Genomic DNA, 19,247 nt, shown 5'->3' with positions numbered 1-19,247 from the left:
CATGGGAGATGGTAATCATGGGGAGATGCTTTTAAGCTGGCTGCCCATGAGCATTGGCTCCTGCCTGCCCCCCGATTCCTTCCCCCGCTCTGCTTCTGTGGATCATCGGTTAATTGTGAACTTGGGTGCATGCTCACATCTCTAGGCTGTATCATGATATTTACATAAAAGGAAGCCACATTAAGGTTTCACAGGTAACATTCATTCTGATATATCCTAACTCTTGAGTGCTTGACTTTGCAAATTTAATGTTCTTATTTAGGGGAAGGGGGAAAAATATATATTAGAGTTGGGCAAAAATTTTCAGTCCAAACTGGTGTGTGTGTGTGTGTGTGTGTGTGTGTGTGTGTGTGTGTGAGAGAGAGAGAGAGAGAGAGAGAGAGAGAATGCAGATGTAGTGACACTGATATATTTCATGAAGTCTAGCTAATTAAGCTAATTAATTAAACTTCTTTGTTTTGGGGGAAAAGTATTGAAAAATCACAATTTTTGATTTTGACTATTTTGAAATTCAACTTTTTTATTTTTCTATTTGAAACAACTTTTCTTTTTGCCATTGATTTTAAATGTATTTTTAAAATGTTAAAAAATCACTTAAAAATCAAAACATTCCATTCAACCTGAAACATTTTTTTTTTACTTTTCAGTTTGCTGTAAATTTTGAAAAATCTTGTTTTCAGTTATACCCCCCAAATCCATGATTTTCCCAGCTCTCTCTCTCCTTCTCTCTCTAAAATGCCATCATAGAAAAGGCAAAGGACAATTTTCAAGGAAGATAAGTGAGTAAATGACAGGGGATATTTTTTTGATGATACTTTAATTTATTTTCCTTTTTTCAGAACACCCACTGCAAGATAGTTTCCTCATATTCATTCAATACATATCTTTTATGCTATGTTTCTCAATAGATAAAGAACTTGTTGTGATTATTGAGTACTTCATCTGAGTTGTGTGGCTTAGCTGTGTCTCATTAGAAGTCATGTGATTCTGTTTCTGACTCCTGATCACATACGACTTCAAAATGTGCCAGCCAAGGAACAATTTGTCCCAGTAAAATTCTGTTTTCCCAATGTGAGAGAAGAGTGAACACACACAAATAGTCACAGAAAGCATTGTTTTCAGTCAATATTTTACAGTCACTTATTTTGTCCTCTATAAAATGTCCTTTCTAGGAGAGCTGTTCACCTGTGACCCAGTTACTGGACATCCTGGGAAGATGGTTATCAGTGCCAGCTGTGGACTTAGGGAGGTTAGTAAAAATTGTTGATGTTTAAAAATCACTTTAGAGCAAGTGGGAGAAGAAAGAAGGAAGAGGAAATGAGGTATTTAGTCAGTAAATTGTACCTCTGCGGTTCACACATGGGAGCTGGTTTGGTAGGAGTCTGCTTCATAGCCATTCTGCAATTTGAAGATTACTACCTGCCTGTGTTGACCTTTTGAATACGTTTGTTACTCCATGAGAACTGATATATGTGTTTGTTATGTGCAACCAGAATAGGGACATTGGACCAGAAGGGATCTTCTGGGTCATCAAGTCATCAGTGCTCTGCCACTGTAGGTAGCCCCAGCCAATGCGCCCTCTAATTTTTCCATCCATGTGCAGAATAAATTTTGTTATTTGCACCAAAGCAGATGTAGATGTGTACCACCAATAAAAACAAATACTGCCAGCTGTGTGTGCTTTACTAATCAACTGGGCAGCACTTGAATCTTTCCTGGGAGGCCGCCCAAGTGTATAGCTTACGTGGAACACTAGCACCATCCTATAATCATGTTAATAAATGTATCAAGCTCTATCTTAAAACTAGTTTAGATTGTTTTCCCCCCACTACTCCAAATAGGAGGCTGTGTAAGAACCTCACTCCTCGGAGGCTAAAAAACCTTCTTCAAATTTCCAGCATGGATTTATTTAGGGACAGTTTATAGGCATGTTTTTTTCTGCCAATGTTGTCCTTAAACTTAAAAAGTTCTTCTCTCTCTGGAATGCTTATCCACTGATGTATCAATAGAGATGAATCACATCCCCTCTCAACCTTTCTTTTAGTAAGAAAGGCTCATTCCAAACATGAGTAGTCCTGTGGTACCTTAGGCTGTATCTACACTGCAGCACTATTTTGGGATGCCAGAGTATACTGAAGCAAAATGCAGGACAATGTAGCACTTTAAAGACTAACAAGATGGTTTATTAGATGATGAGCTTTCGTGGGCCAGACCCACTTCCTCAGATCAAATACTGTATTTGATCTGAGGAAGTGGGTCTGGCCCACGAAAGCTCATCATCTAATAAACCATCTTGTTAGTCTTTAAAGTGCTACATTGTCCTGCATTTTGCTTCAGCTACCCCAGACTAACACGGCTACATCTCTATCACTAGAGTATACTGAAATAGCTATCTCGTGTATTAACAGCAAACTCGTTATTTCAGGCTCGCTATTCCAATGTCCCTTTAAGCCTCATTTCACGAAGAGTAAGGGATGTTTTGGAATAGCGGGTTATTTCAAAATTTGGCTCTGTGTAGACAGCGCCAAATGACAAAATAAGCTATTTTGAAATAAGATTGAAATAAGATAGGCAATTTGCATATCTCAAATTGCATATCTTATTTCAAATTACAATTCAGTGTAGATGTAGCCTTAGCGACTAACAAAAAAATATATATAGTATCATGGGCACAGCCCATTTTTTCAGATGAGATGATCTTGAGGCTCATTTTATACAGGTTCTTTCTTCTTACCCACTTTGAGGGGAAGCTTTCTGAGCCAAACCCTTCCATCCTAGGGAAACATATTCCAAAGCCTTGGTGAGTTTGAATTCTTGACATTGCTGAGTTTCATTCTGTTTGAGGAAGAGTTTTGGGTTGTGTGGCAAGGATAGGAGAGGTGGCCAGGAACTCATAAGGAACCTGAAGATCTGCAGTTCAGTCTGGTTTCTTTTACCTTGTATCTGAAGATTGCCCATCTTTGACCTTCCCAGCAGCTCCCCACAATCCTCCAGACCCAGACAGCTTCTGCAGGGTGCTGTTCATGGGGCTGGCATGTGTTTGTGCTGGCAAAGTAGAAGAGGGTAATATGCAATGTAGGTTAAATTCCCATCCATCCACTTTTGGGGCCTATATTCCTGCTCCCTTGGTGGGATGGGGAGGTGAGACTATGGAAGCCTCTTGAGTTAATTTTTTTTAAATAGCAATAAGAGGTCAGAAAGTTGTAATAAAGATCAGTCTTTGAGGCTTTATTTGCCAGGCACTGAAGCACACGAAGCTAAGCATTCACATCTCAGGCTAGCTCCGTACTTTGCAAATTACTTCACAGCGATGGGTGTGTGTCCAGAACCCATGGCAGAACTGTGTTATGGTTAACATAAATCACATTCTAAAACCTTCATTCAAACCATGTAAAGTTGCTCCTTTTCATGGCTCCTTCCTTGGGTGGAAAATTCACTGCAGGAAATGATACAGCAGCCCACTAAAACAGGAATTCCAAAAGCATGAAGGTTCTAATGCTGACCATTCATGATTTTGACAGGAAGCAATAAAACGGAGGAAACTCACAGTTTGGAAAGAAATGGACTGTACAGCCCTGCACTGGTCCAGCACAAAGGGAGACAGCCAGGCTACGTCTACACTACGAGTTTTCTCGGCAAAAAATACGCTAATGAAGGTATCATTTGCATGAATTTCAATCTCATTTGCATATTTTCTACTGATCCGTTTTTGCACAAAAACAAGCAGTGAGGATGTTTTCTTTTTGCACAAAACCCCCTTTTCCTGCAAGATCGGTAAACCGCCTTTTTTGGGGCATAAGGATCTTGTGGAAAAAGGGGATTTTGCGCAATAAGAAAACATCTACACTGCTGGTTTTTGCGCAAAAACCCCAGCGGAAAAACGGATGGGCAGAAAATATGCAAATGAGATTGCGACTTATGCAAATGAGTCCATCATTAGCATATTTTTTGCTGAGAAAACTCGTAGTGTAGACATAGCCTGGCTGTCTCCCTTTGTGCTGGACCAGTGCAGGGCTGTACGGTCCATTTCCTTCCAAGCTGTGAGTTTCCTCCGTTTTATTGCTTCATGTCAAAATCATGAATGGTCAGTGTAGACGTAGACCCAAAGTATCGTGATAATGGCGCTTTACTTTATCTGGACATTGGGGATATGTCAACACTGCAGCTGAGAGCGAGCTTCCCAGCTCAGGTAGACAGACCCGTACTAGTTCTGCTTAAGCTAATGAGCAGAAAAATAGCAACGTGGTGGCTCAGGCTTGTCACCCATGTCCAAGCTCACCCAATGCCCTGGGTAGGAGCTTGAATAGCTCACCTGAGCTGCCATCCATATTGCAATGTCCACCCTGATAGGTTTACTGCACTAGCTGAGCTGACCTAGCTTGTGTGGTCACCTGGGCTAGAAGGAAGGCTCCCAGCTTCAGTGTAGATATCTCCTGAGGGTCCTGGAGAGATGCAGTCAATGGGCCAGCTCCAGACAGAGTCGAAATATTTGCAACTCCCACCGGAGAAGTACATGGGCTGCCTAGGTTTGCTAAATTTAAGGAGAGACACAGACACTTTTAAAGATGGATATGCCTGGATCTGGCAGTCAATCACCGCCTGGCCAGTTGCCTGATTTGGAAAATGGGTTCACTGTGTTCTGCATCTAGACCTTTATTTCCCTTTAACTTTTCTGCTGGCATCAAATGTTGCTTATTAGCTGCAGTTAGGTCCTTGGGTTTTGAATGCCTACAGTAGATATAGTTTATATGCCATAGGTGTCTTTCCTTTGCATGGTAAAAAGCCAGGGCAAATTTTTTTCACTGGATTTAAGTTTTAGCCTCTACAGTTCGTAAAACTAAATTACAGATTCAGTGAATCCCAGAGAGCTCCACTGGGAGGAATAAGTTATCACAAATTGTACTGCACGAGTGAATTTTCTCCGGGAAAAAAAAAGAGGAATTACTCAGGAAATCGATTTTTCTCAATAAAGCTGTCTTAAGTTGAGCCGTCTGTCCAACAATGAAATTAATCAAAAACAGTCCAAATGGATACAAAAATAAGACAATTTATCAGAATCCAGATGTCTCTGTGGAGTCCTTCACAGTTCCCGTTAAAAATTCAGTTAATTCCTTCTTGATCTCACGTTGCTCCTCACAGAAGCAAATATAACTATGTGTAAGTAAAGCATTAAAACACAAATAGGATTCTAAGCATGCAGGAGCATGAATCTCTCTCTCTGAAAGATGTATTTTGGGGGCTTTATGAGTTTACCCCATGCAGATGCCCTATCCTTTCACAGTTGAGATATTGGGTTTTGCACTGTCTTTAGCATTTATGCAAGAGACTCTAGAGAAATACTACAGATTACAAACAGTGCAAGTGAAGGTCATTCAAATCTGGCTATAAAGTTTTACAATCTGTATTAAATCAAAGGGAGAAGGAGGAGGAGCTAAACCTGTGGAGCGGCCAAGAAACGCTGGAGCTTTCTCACTAGAATTAAATGCCTTGTATAGTGATTTATCTAACAAGTGGTTCAATCCAGTTATAAATAACACTACAGACTTGAGGAAAGGAAAAAGCAAAGAGGTCTGCTCAGTTTAAAAAGGGGTTCTTATATATATGTACTAGATTTACCCAGCATTGCAAGGGTCGTTAACACAATTCATTTTTTTCTTAAATAAAATGAAAATGTCCAGGTTTCATTGAAATCATGGGGTGGGTTGTGGGGAGGGGTCCTGAATTCAGGCTGCCCCAGTGAGAGAGGTCTACCCCAGCCCTCTCTCACTGCAGCAGCGTGGGGCCAGGAGAGAAGCACCTCTCCATGGCTACTGCAGCTCCAGTAGCCACAACCAGGAGAGGGGTGATGACCACTGCCTGGGGTAGGCCCAAGTTCATCTGCTTCCTGCCTTCCTCAGCCAGAGTGAGGAATGGAGTAAACTGTGCACTTTCCCCTGACTCCCTGACAAAGGGGAATAGCCAGCAATATTCCTGTATGAATAGGGGGAGGGCGTTTCAGACCCCCACCTCACCCTCCTTGAAGGATGCCTGGATGCCTTGAAGGATGCCTCATTCCATGAGGTTTAACTGGTAATTCTAAGTAAGGGGTTTATTTCAGAATCGCCCTTCTCTGCCGCGTGTAGACGGGGGCAGTTATTCCAGGCTAGTCAATTTCCAGAATGGCAACCGGCCGGGAACATGCTAACGAAGTGCAGGATATTTAAATCCCGCGCTTCATTTGCAATTTCGGTCACCCTCATTAGCCTCCCTAGTTCGAACTGAGGGGATAGTGAAGATGTACCCTGAGAGACTTGGGCCTGGGACAGTTCTGGATTGGGGGAGTACCCCCCGCCAGCCCCTTTCACCTGCTGTGATTCTGTCTCTTTTCTGAGTGGTTATATGAGAAGCAATCCCATTCCAGGCACATCCCATTTTCCTAGAATGATTAAACCCTTACCTTGGTTTAGATTATACCGAATTTGATGGTCCTGGCTCTTATCGTTTAGCAGGAGTCCTTGAACAGACGGACAGATAGACAGACATACACACACAGACAGACAAGCTCTCTCAAATATATAGTAGGCAGAAAGCAGCAGAGAATGCGCTCTTCCTAAGCCCTGGGGGAGGAGAAATTCTGAGAGTAGAATGTTATGTCCCTACGCTCCTCACCTCGGTCTTGTGCTCCTAAAGTGCTCAGTAGCTCTGCAAATCAGGTTATATTTAATTCAAGTGCCTAAGTAAGAAGTTAGGTGCCTAACCTCAACCACCCAAGTTAGAACATGTAGTCTGTGTCTATATATAAAAACACACAGGAGACCGCTCAGAAACGATACTGTTCTGATGAGCGTGGCAATGGAAATATATGGGGACTAGAACTGCCTACTGCAGGGTTTCTTGCTTTCTCAAAAGCAGCTGGACTGGTTTCCATCAAAGACAGGACACGGGTCTAGATCAACCACAGGTCTGATCCAGTCCTCCAATGGCGGTAGACGACTATAATGTCTGAGCACAGACATTTCTGCTCAGGATGAATTTAAGTTATTTGCACGTTGCTGGTATTTATTGGACGGTGTTGGTTTGTGATTAGTGAAAGTTTCTAAAACATACCTCTGTAAAGGGTCCTCCGCAATCTCTTTACATGGAAGTTGTCAGTGACACCACACGGTGGTGCTCTTTATAGTTTTTCAGTTTGCAAAGGAATGAAGTGATTCAGAGGACAGAATGACTCATCAGCTCTCCTTTTCATTGTTCTCACTTCTTTTCCTTATCCCTTCTTTGTTTGCCTTAATCTTCCCTGCTGCTTGCTTGGCTTCTCTCTCTTTCTTTTTGTCTCCCTGTCCCTTTTTTTTTCTTGTAATACCTTGCAAATTCATAGACTTTAAATGGTTCCTTCTGGCTTATAACATTCAATTTTAACCTCCTGTAGCACAAAGTCCATATAATCTCACCCAATAAACTCTGGAAATCTTTGCTAACTTATAACCTGCTGGTTAGAACTTTCCTATCACTTGTATAAATAATTACTCCTATCCATGCTGCCTTGTTAGTTCCCTCAAGGTGAAATTCAGCTCCTCAAAATAGGGCTTGCATGGGACCCAAGTGGTGCACAGGTTCTTCTGCTGCCCCTCTGTAAAGGTATGAATTCCATCATTCATATGAAACAATCCTCAGTATGTGAAAACTTAAGAAATATTTGAAAGCTGCGTTAGCAGATGTTGGCATCTTTGGCCCTCAGTAGCGCTGCCCTTGGGTTGTAATGGATCACGGTCAAGGTTTCCAAAAGTGATTCAAGATGCTTCAATTCTTGCATGCTCAACTTGAAAAAGTGGACACCAAGACAAAATTGCTTGGATGAGTACCAAAGTGTATCTTAAGCATGTAGGGACAAAATCAAAAAAGGCTAAGTCATCAGATGAGTTATACCAAGCAGGGGACACAAAAGGCAATAAGAAGAGGCTCTATAAATACATTTGGAACAAGAGAAAGACAAAAAATGTAAGCCCACTAATCAGTAGGACAGGAGAGCTAATAATGGATGACATCAAAATGGCTGACATGTTCAATGCTCTTTTGCTCCATTCTTCTCCAGAAAAATTAATTGTGTTCCAATTGCATAACATAATTAATTGTGTTCCAGATGCATAACATAATTACACAATTTTACCACCCAATTACAGAGAGAGACTACTGAACTGGAATTCATTTACAAATTTGATGCTGTCAACCTGAACTTGAATAAAGATATTAACTGGTTAACGCACTACAAAGCCAATTTCCCCTGACTTTGACATTCATATTTTCACATCAAAAGCTATGAATGGGACATATCCAGTCTACTTAATTAGCTTCATTAACGTGGGTCCTACAATTGATAGGTAACTACTTTTGCTGTTGTTTATACCTTGGATTCTGTTTTTTCCCACTCCAGCTCATCTGATGAAGTGGGTTTTACCATGAGAGCTCATGATCCTATACATTTGTTAGTCTCTAAGGTACCACAGGACTACTCATTGTTATTACAATTATTAACAACAAGTGATAAGGAATACAAGCCAAAGTAGGGAAAGAATAATTTAAAGAATATTTAAGTAAGTCATGTTGTCAGGAACTGATGACACTTATTTTAGGAAGCAATCTCAGAACTGTTAGCAATTCTCCTCAAGAACCGATAGAGGACAAGTGTGGTCCCAGAGCACTGGAGAAGGAGAAACACAGTACTTATCTCTACAAAAGCGTATAAAGAGGATTTGGAAAAGTATAGACCAACCAGCCTAACCAAGATATCTGAAAAGATATTGGAACACATTATTAAACAATCAATTTGCAAGCACCTGGAGGATAAAAGGTAATGTAGCCCAGATGGATTTATCAAAAGCAAATCACACCAAATCACCCTCATTTCTTTCTGTTACAGTATTACAGGCCTAATGGATATGAGGAGAAGCAAGGGAGTGAGGAACATAACATAACTTGGTTTTAATAAGGCTTTAACACAGGGCCACTTGGCATTTTTATAAACAATCTAGAGAAATGTAGTCTTGATAGAATTGCTATAAAGTGGGTGAGTGACTGGTTGAAACATCATGCTCAAAGTATAATTATCAATGGTTCACTGTCAAACTAGAAGAAAGCATTTACTGGGGACCTGTAGGTGTCTGTCCTAGATCCAGTACTAGTCTATATTTTCACTAATAACTTGCATAATAGAGTGGAGAGTTTGCTAATAACATTTTCAGATGACACAGAGCTGAGAGAGGTTGCATGCACATTAGAGGACAGCATTAAAATTCAAAACAGCCATAACAAATTGGAGGTCTAAAATCAACAAGATTAAATTAATTAAAGACAAGTCCAAAGCACTGCACCTCTGAAGGAAAAATCAAACACGCAACTATAATATAGGGAGTAACTTGGCAGGCAGATCTGGGGGGGCGACAGTGGATCACAAATTGAATATGCAGTTCCAAAAAAGGCTAATGTCATTCTGGGTGCCTTGACAGCTCTCGTGTACACCAGGAAGGCCCCATCTGAAGTCCGGTGTCCAATCTTTAGGAAGGAAGTGGATGAATTAGAGCAGTTTTTCTTAAACTGTGTTCCGCGGCACATTGGTGTGCCGCGAGGCTTTTGGAGGTGTGCTGTGGAGAACAGAATCCAAAATGGCCATCCTTAAAGGGGCAGGCGACCTTTTTTGTCTTCTCAATAACTCCCCCCCATCCTTTTTTATTTTTTGCTCAACAAAATGGGTGTTCCCCATTAAAAAAAAAATTATTGTTTGGTGTTCCTCACTCTTAATAAGTTTAAGAAACACGGAATTAGAGAGATTCACCCTGTCCTAGCTCATTCTGCATCTCCACTCATGCCAGGAACCATCGCTTCCTTATGACTCGGCCCTCTGTTTAGATCAGCATATTGTATTCCCCTTTTGGGACTGGGGGGGGGGGGGGGGGAGTTCTTTCCCAGACAAATTGCTTCAGGCAGTGCTGTCCTCTGTCTGGCCTGTGCCATGTTGTAGGGTAAGCTGGACCCACCCTCCAGCCTCAGTTCCAGCTCAGGGGCGCACTAATCAGCAGCCCTATTCCTTGCTTCTTTTCCCATGAGCCTTCTCCTACATTCCTGGTTTCCCCCATCCTTGGGTTCACCAGCTCCCGACTCCCTCCTCTTGGGGAGTAACTGTGGACTGATCTCTGGTATCTAACTCCGGAGCCATAGGATGGGTTAGGGCAGCTGCCCTGGGCCCCATGTTTTGGGGACCACCCTATGGACAGGATGGTCTCCCATACTGAAGTTAGCCCACAGGGCTCTAGGAGGCCTGAGTTTGGCTGCAGGGGTTACCACAGCAGCGGGAGCCACAGGAAGTGGAGCGATGCGGCAGCTTGCTCCGCCATCGCCCAGCCAGATCACTTTGCTCCACTCCCCCTGCGGGACGTGGGCTTGGATTTGCAGAGCAGGGCAGGCTGGGGCAGGGTCGCCCTGTTTCCTGCTGCCGCAGTGAAGCGGAGCGACCCGGCTAGGAGAAAGGCAGCAGAACGGAGCAGGCAGCTGGGTAACTCTGCTTCCCGCAGCTTCCACCCAGGCTTCTGCTGCCACCGTGCAACCAGACCCCTGGTAATCCTATGGGTTGCATCACTTGGGGAGGGGGCTTCAGGGAATGGGAGCAATGGGGGGCAGGGAGAAGGGAGGAGCAGAGGCAGAAGAAGGTGGGATGGGAGCAGAGGAGGGGCAGGAAGAGACAGGGTGGGGGTCAGGGCCTGTTTCAGAAGGGGAGTGGTTGCCCCGGACTCCCCATCCTCCTAGGGAAGCTCTGCGAATACACCTGCCTTCTGCCACAGATTGACCACAGCTTACCTTCCTGCAGCCTCTTCTGTTGCCACTTCCTGGCTTTTCTGGGCTCTATCCCTTCCTGTTCAGCCAAGCCAGGGGTCTAATCAATCGGTCCCTTCTCCCTGGCTCCTCCTCCAGGTGCTGCCTGGGGAGTTCATTGGCCTACCAGTCCACCTCAGCTCTTTCAAGTTGTGTGTGGGTTGCACCCCCCCCTTTACAGTTGGGTACTCTTAGGAGGGTGATACCCTTACCAAGGGGATTTTGTGCATTTCCTGGGGGTAGGAAGCATGAATGGCTCCCCTCCTGTGGGGAGGGAACAGAGAAGCCTGAAGCAAATTGTAGCCTTTTCCTTCCCCGATTCTGCTTTGTCCCCAGGCGAAGGGCAGTGACTGTGCTGAACCTGACACGATCACACTTCGTCACAGCCCAAAGTGTGGGCTTCACCTCACCAGCAAGAAGATGGGCTCCAAGCCGCAGGGTGGCCAGTTGAGAGGTGAGCCTTGGGTATGATCCCCGGTATGCTTTCTTCGGCACGTTTGTGAAAAATGCAGGGCCCCGCCATACAGAGGGGGAGAGGAATGATAGCTGACGGAGGCTGCACTTTGCAAAGATTTTCCTGGGAGTAGGAAGGGCCAGCAAACTGCATACCCAGGTGGAGCCAGGCTGCAAAATGCCTGGGTACCACAAATAGACACTTTTAGACAGTTCAGACTCAGTCCCAGAGCTGCTTTCCCACTTGTCCATCTTAGACACTATTACCATAGTATCTCAGCACCTCACAGTACTTAATATATTTATCTGAAACACACCCCAGTGAGGCAGAACGGTGTGATTATCATCTGTCAATAAGTATGGAGACACAGTGGCTTGATCAAAGTCACACCAGAAATGCTTGTGGCTGAGCAGCAAATTGAATCCTGCTCCTTCAGACCCCAGGCTAGCACCCTAACCATTGGGCCAGCCTTCCTCTCTTCTAAAACAAAATGATCCTCATCCACAAATGACCATATTGCGTGTGGTTCTTCCTCTTGTTTCCAAGCTGGTGGAGGCACTGCAGAAGATGACTGCCCTACAGAGGCCCAGCGGTGCTGCATTTCTGAGGACACCATCATGAAGTTGGCTGGTCTTGCTCTCCAGGTAGGCGTGTCCATTTGCATCTCACAGACTCGCTCCCTGTGCACCAGTGAGAATTCTCTCCCTTTTTATGGACAGGCAGCAGAGAAAGGTGCTGCCATTCTCAGCAATAAGTGTTTGTTTATTAAAGGTGGGAAAAGCACATGGAACCGCAAGGAATATTGAGTGGACCGTGAAGGAAAACGTAATCTACTTCCTCCAGGTGAGATTAATTATCATTATCTCTGAGCTAGCTTGTCCTAGGCCTTCCCCTAGGTTGCTTTGTAGATGTACCCTTAGGGTACAGCTGATGGGCACAGCTGATGGGCACAGCGCAGCAGCCATTTTAATTTAAATGAAGCGGCGATTATTTAAATCGCCGCTTCATTTGGGTATGTCTAGTAAACTAATCTACATGACTCTGGCGACAGAGCCATGTAGTCTAGACATACCCTTAGAGACTAACAAATATATATATAGTATCATGAGCTTTTGTGGGTAAAACCCACTTCATCAGATGAGTACGTTATAATTGTTAGGGATTTAGGGATTTGGCCACAGACTGTAACAAGCTACACTATTGTTCTGTGACTCACCCCTCATCTGTAAAATGGGGTTGCCCACAGAGTGAGGATGACTTCACTGATATGCAGGGGATACTCTGTCGCCAGAGGGATGTATATTAGACATACCAACATTGCAAATGAAGTGGGGATTTAAATTTCCTGTGCTTCATTTGAATAAAAATGGCCACCGTGTTTTGATGAGTCAGCAGTGAGTCGGCAAAAAGCGGCTGTCAAGACGGGGATCAGAAGACAAAGCCTTTGTTGGCCGATCCCTTATGCCTCGTAAAATGAGGTTTACAGGATCAGGCGACAAAGGCTTTCTTTGTCGCCTGATACCCGTCTTGACAGCCTCATTTTGCCAACAAACTGCTGACTTGGCAAAACACGGTGGCCATTTTTATTCAAATGAAGCACGGGAGATTTAAATCCCTGCATCATTTGCAATGTCAGTATGTCTAATTTACATCCGTCTGGTGACAGAGTATCCCCTGCATATCAGTGAAGTCATCCTCACTCTGTGGGCAACCCCATTTTACAGATGAGGGGTGAGTCACAGAATAAGACCCTCCGGAAAAGGGCACTTTTTCCGGAGGATCGGGGCCAGTGTAGACGCTCTTTTCCGGCTTTTAAAAAAGCCGGAATAAAGCGGCGGACATTTTTATTTAAATGCCGCGGGGGATATTTAAATCCCCCACGGATTTCCCTACGACGACTGGTGAAATTTACATGCCCCTTCCGGAAAAGGGGCCAGTGTAGACGAGCCCAACGTGTCTTAACTATAAGACTATCCTTCTTAGTTTCCCATTTAGGACCAAGTTAGGTGTGCCTTAGGCAAAATTCCTATTGAAATGGATGGGACCCTTTTTTTTTCTTAGGATGCTAGGGTGGGTTATTATGGAAATGTTGTCTTCCAGACCAGAGTTCACAACAACTCACCTTAACCAACTTCTGACTGCTTCTATTTGTAATGGAAATTTCTACTCTTAATGGAAATGCTGGCAGGCCATTAACTACAGCACAGCTGTGTATGATATGTTATTTGTTGCACATCACAGTAGCAAAGCGAGTGAGCTAGCCAGGCTTTTAGAATTTTGTGCACATAGCTGCGTGCGCAAAAGTGTGCAGAGTTAATTTACAATGACCACAGTCAGACACTGGAATGTGATTCTGGTAATTTTGTTTACCAAAATCATCCAAATCCCAATTTTTTCATTCCCAATCTTGGGCTTACTGTTATTGTAAGACTTCCAGACTCCTACCACATGTTTATAAGTTGGTAAAACTACTGTGATAATATTTTCCATGGTCCATGCTAATTAGATTAGCAAATACAGCTCGTTTAACATACTTCCAAAAAATTAGTTGTGAATAAATTCAGTGCTCATAGAAGGGAGGGAAAAAGAAGCATGGCATAAATGTCAAGAGACGCTAGACAAGCTTCCTCTATTCAGCGCTGCCAGGGCACATCAAGTTTGATTAGAAGTACTTGATACTGCTTCTGTCCTGACCTACAACCCTGCCAAACGCTGTCAATGCAACTCATACTTTTGCAACATTCTGTTGTTCCAATTCGGGGAACTCTACAGAAGAGTGGCAATCATGCCAGATTGCATTGTGGTTTTGTGAGGAGAATAAAATCAGGGTTAAGATGTGGACACCAAACCCCCTATTGATTGTGAAGTCAGGCAAGGATTTGAACTTGCCATCAAAAACGGAGTGCAATGATGCCTCGTAACAACAGAACAGCCTTGCCTCCTTATTTGATGTGTAAAAGGAATAGATTATAGTGGAACAAATAATGGAAACTTCTCTGGCAACATAAGTTTCAGGGCCTGTGCCTGACAGTTCTATGGATGATACCTAGTAATTACTTCAGCTACTCCCAGAAGAGTGCACAAATGCCCAGTTATATGATAATATCGATTTGAGTGACTAGTCCTTATTCATGCAGAACTGGGATAATCACATATGCAAATTAGGCTCACAACTATTTTGTGGGCAGTTGAACACAAACACTTTTGCAAACAAGACCCTGTTTTACAAACAGGACCATAGTGACAATTAAAAGGGGCCCCCTATTACAGAAAGGATGTAGATGCATTAGAGAGAGTCCAGCAGAGAGCAACAAAAATGATGAGCATATGACTTATGAGAAGAGGCTGAGGGATTTGGGCATATTTAGTCTACAGAAGATTGGGGGGGATTTGATAGCAGCCTTTAACTACCTGAAGGAAGGTTCCAAAGAGGATGGAGAGAGGCTGTTCTCAGTAGTGATGGATGGCAGAACAAGGAGCAATGGTCTCAAGTTGCAGTGGGCGGAGGTCTAGGTTGGATATTAGGAAAAACTATTTCCCTAGGAGGGTGGTGAAGCGCTGGGATGGGTTCCCTAGGGACGTGGTAGAATCTCCATCCCTAGAAGTTTTTAAGTCCCTGCTTGACAGATGCTTGGCTGGGATGATTTAATTGGGATTGGTCCTGCTTTGGGCAGGGGGTTTGACTCGATGACCTCCTAGGTCTCTTCCAACCCTATGATTCTATGAAAACCTGATCACTTAGCAATGAAAAAGGTTGTATCAGTTTAGTATGACAACATTTTCAATCAAAAGCATTCTTTAAATCAATTGGAAATAATTTCCACTCCTGTATTTTTTCCTCATATTTAGGATAGACCTGTGACAGCTTTTGATCTGGAGTCAGAATTTGAGCTGATGCATGAATTTGACTCTGGTTTCCCATCAGACTATCAGTGGCTAACAACAGCCAATATAAGGTAAGTACTGGGGATCAATGAATTGTTTTGATTTCATGGTTTTCCACAAATCTTATGGCTTCTTCATATATCTATTTACTAAGCCAAAGGCCAGTACATGGCGCTTGAACATTATGGCCAAAATTATGAAACTTGGGCACCAAAATTTTGACATCTACATATACATTTAGGCAGCTAACTAAGTGGCCTCTTTTTGTTTTTGTATGAGCATTCACAGCTCCTAGTGGAGTTAGACATTTACACGTTAATTTAAGGAGTAACTCCATTAGCTGGCTACAGTAGTAAGCTGTTATCCTCTATGTGAGCCAACTGCAGGGGGACATGACACATGCTTATCACAACGATCACATTATCACCAAATGTCAATGGACGGATCAGTTTGCAATAACCAGTATGTAACAAATAAATTGCCTAGGGAGGTTGTGGAATCTCCATGACTGGAGATATTTAAGAGCAGGTTGGATAGACATCTGTCAGGGATGATCTAGACCGTGCTTGGTCCTGCTGTGAGGGCAGGGGACTGGACTTGATTTCTCAAGGTCCCTTCTAGTTCTAATGTTCTATGATTCTGTGATTCTATGAAATGGACACGCTTTAAAGACATTTTTATGGACATAAAAAAATTACCTTTCTAAATGCGTAGATAAAGCATTGCCATAACTTGTAAATAACCTGGACTTTTCCAGTTGGGTCTTGACTTCCATAAAGAAAGCTAAACACTGATATTGAGATCTAAGCTCTGAGAATGAATGATTTGACTGTTTTCAGTGAAACAGCTCCCGGTGCTGTGACCCCACTGATGTGGGCTGTGTTTGGGAGAGCCCTACAGTATGCAGCTCAGGTGAGATTTTAAAAAGAAATCTTGAACGCAGATAAGGGTGGGTTTTTTTGATGAATGGGGTATTTATCCAATTCATCATCATCATCTAAATTCCTATATAGAACCTTTCATCTGAGGGTATGGTACATAGGAGATAAGTACTGTTCGCTGTATTTTACGGATGCGAAGTGTTCTGCTAATAGCTCTGGCAGGCTTTTCACTTTAAAGTTAACTAGATCCTCACCGGAGGAAGCAGAGCCACAGAACAGGGATAGGAAGAGGTGGGAGGGTGGACATTAAGACCCAGCGATGCCCCAGATTTTCAAGTGCCCTACGCAGCTGCATTTTCTGCCATTGGGTAGGGGTGGCTCTGATGCTAATAATGTTTCGCTTTTAAATCACTTCCAGCAATTCTGTGTGCATAGTGGAGGGCTGGATGGACTCAAGCCATACAGTTTTCGATGCCTGGATATGTACTGCGGCCATTTGTTCCTGAATATTATGGTATGACTCAAAGAATGGAAAGGCATCTGATCAACTTTCCTTTTCTTCCACTGATTGGGCTGCTCTTAAAATATCCCTGTAGCATCCCTCTCACAAATGCCATGTCTGCCCATAGGGAAATAAATTGTTCTTTGGGTACTTCATGAGATATGCTGCATATTGCTATGCAAGGACTATATATTACCACGTATAAAACAATATAATTACAATTATTAAATTACTCTGCTATATACAGGTGAAAGGAGGCAAAACGTACTTCCTAAAGTGGTGAGGAGTCCTGTGGCACCTTATAGAGTACCTACCTCTGGAAATTTCCACTACTTGCATCTGACGAAGTGGGTCTTTGCCCACGAAAGCTTATGCTCCAACACTTCAGTTAGTCTATAAGGTGCCACAGGACTCCTCGCCGCTTTTGCAGATTCAGACTAACATGGCTACCCCTCTGATACTTGACACTTCCTAAAGTGTTACTAATTATTTATTTACCTCTTAGTGATCATGAAGCAAAAAGGCCTGGTGATAGAAGATGCAGGGATTAGCCCCAATTCCACTCATGGAGCAATAAACAGTTGCTGTTATCTGTTCTTTCCACAAAAGTATCTGAGCATGTCTGTTCTCTCTCTTCAGTCGATTGCTGTTTCATTTGAACAAGCCAACCTGGTGTATGGGAAGAACAAAGCTCTCTGCTTTTTGATAGAACAAGTAGGTGCTAATTAGGCTCTTGGACTTCTAAGAATTGAAACATTTGGTTCATTAGTTAATTCCCATTTTCTGTTCCGTTTCTTCCACCAGGAACTGCCTGAGTTGAGCTCTTATGACCTTGTTGTAACATACGGGGAATTACCAATGTGGAGAAAGATCTTAAATAGCTTCAAATCTGCAATGGTAAGGAGTGCAAGGTTCTTGGCGCCTGTGAGGAACAAATATCTCTCTTTCTCTGGGTTCTCATGGGATACGTCTAGACTACAGGCTTTTGTCAACAGAGGCTTTGTCGACAGATACTGTCGCCAAAGCCTCTGTCGACAAAGAGCGTCTAGACTACAGCCAATTCTGTCAACCAAGCAAGCCGCTTTGTCGACATGAGTGTGGACGCAAAGGACAGTGTAGATGCAATAACACCTTCTCTCGACAGAACTCTGTCAACAAAAGGCGTTATTCCTCATAGCATGAGGTTTACCGCCGTCGACAAAACTGCCAAGTTCTGTCGACGTTATGTTGACTGAACTCGGTGGTAGTGTAGTCGCAGGTATAGTTTTGTCAACAAAAGTCCACTTTTGTCGACAAAACCCTGTAGTCTAGACACACCCATGGTGTTCTGTCCCTTGCTGATTTAGGCACGTTGTGTCAGATGCAGGTAGTGAAGTACCATTTGAAGATTTTTAAGGCTTTTCCATTTAAGGTCTAATGTTTGTGAAGAGCCCAGTCAGGATTTTATTTGCACACAAGCACTCTGTTGTGTGGGAAGAGAAAAGAGTAAAATCCCCCTGTCATTTCTTGTAGGGCCTCATATCAATAGTCAATTGAATTCACGTATTAAAACCTTGTAACGTGTAGCGCTCCTCCTTACCACATGCCTTTAGAATGAGCCATATAACCAAGATCCGGACTATTTGTGGTCATTAAGCATCCAGTGGAGCTGTGGACAGGAGTCACAGACTCAGCTGTGCTCAGTTTCTGCTGAGAGAAATGGAAGGAGGAAAGACTGGTTATAGCTCTCTGATTCTGGCCCACCAGGAAGCTTGTACTAGCTGGGGACTGCTGGAATTCAGTGCAGCCAGACACATGTTGGGGACTCATTTTCAAATCTAGCCATTGAGCTAGTAATGTGAGAAACTGCTGCTTTTGAGATGAAAATAAATTCATACTCTCCCAATTTCAAAATGTTGCCACCAATATATTTTTAATGTATAGGCCTTTAATTTATTTTGAATAGGGTGCAAAAGCTGGGGGAAATGTTTTGTTTTCTCTTCTCCGTCAAGCAGCATCAATGCCTGATCTTTTGAGTTGCCAAACTATTGTACCTATCAGCTTGTTTCTTCTCTTCCTTAATAGGGTTTACACATCCCTAAGCAATCCATTACATCAGTTAAAAAAATCAGTCATTTTACTAAGGGCCTTATCCTGGATGACAATGCTTATTCAGTCAGGCTACGTCTACACTGGCATGATTTTCCGGAAATGCTTTTAACGGCAGGACTTTTTGCGGAAAAGCGTCCGTGGCCAATCTAAACGTGCTTTTCCGCAAAAAAGCTCTGATCGCCATTTTTGCGATCTGGGCTTTTTTGCGGAAAACAAATCTCTGCTGTCTACACTGGCCCTTTTGTGCAAAAGTTTTTCGGAAAAAGACTTTTGCCCGAACGGGAGCAGCATAGTATTTCCGCAAAAGCACTGACAATCTTAGATGAGATCATCAGTGCTTTTGCGGAAATTCAAGCGGCCAGTGTAGACAGCTGGCAAGTTTTTCCGGAAAAGCGGCTGATTTTGCGGAAAAACTTGCCAGTCTAGACATAGCCTCAGCTTTCTTTGAAAGGATTAAAAAAACTGAGACCACCCCCCAAATCAAAACAGCTGGCCGGTGATAGTTAAGTGGTTGACAGTACCATTTCTAAATACTACATATATATGTACTACAGATACCTACTTATAGTTTGTATAGAGTTGTTAAAGCACCAAG

The 19,247-nt window shown here is 43.1% G+C and overlaps 1 protein-coding gene across 8 annotated transcripts in view; it reads left to right on the top strand.

Annotated features, from left to right (window-relative positions):
* Nucleotides 1-19,247, top strand: part of LOC102454033 (rifampicin phosphotransferase-like) — an 86,400-nt gene that overhangs the window by 48,051 nt on the left and 19,102 nt on the right. For 7 of the 8 annotated variants that reach the window (XM_075939964.1, XM_075939969.1, XM_075939968.1 and 4 more), the window contains 9 exons: nt 1,173-1,249; nt 11,143-11,293; nt 11,840-11,937; nt 12,065-12,136; nt 15,143-15,249; nt 16,018-16,090; nt 16,478-16,573; nt 17,201-17,275; nt 17,366-17,458. In XM_075939964.1, the coding sequence (XP_075796079.1) occupies nt 1,173-1,249; nt 11,143-11,293; nt 11,840-11,937; nt 12,065-12,136; nt 15,143-15,249; nt 16,018-16,090; nt 16,478-16,573; nt 17,201-17,275; nt 17,366-17,458 (842 nt within the window). The remainder of the gene's footprint in view (nt 1-1,172; nt 1,250-11,142; nt 11,294-11,839; nt 11,938-12,064; nt 12,137-15,142; nt 15,250-16,017; nt 16,091-16,477; nt 16,574-17,200; nt 17,276-17,365; nt 17,459-19,247) is intronic. The other variant, XM_075939965.1, reaches the window with a different exon arrangement.

The sequence above is a fragment of the Pelodiscus sinensis genome, chromosome 12 (genome assembly GCF_049634645.1).
Source record: "Pelodiscus sinensis isolate JC-2024 chromosome 12, ASM4963464v1, whole genome shotgun sequence".
NCBI classification, from domain to species: domain Eukaryota; kingdom Metazoa; phylum Chordata; order Testudines; family Trionychidae; genus Pelodiscus; species Pelodiscus sinensis.
The sequence above is the reverse complement of the archived record's forward strand: the minus strand, read 5'-3'. Positions and strand labels throughout refer to the sequence as shown.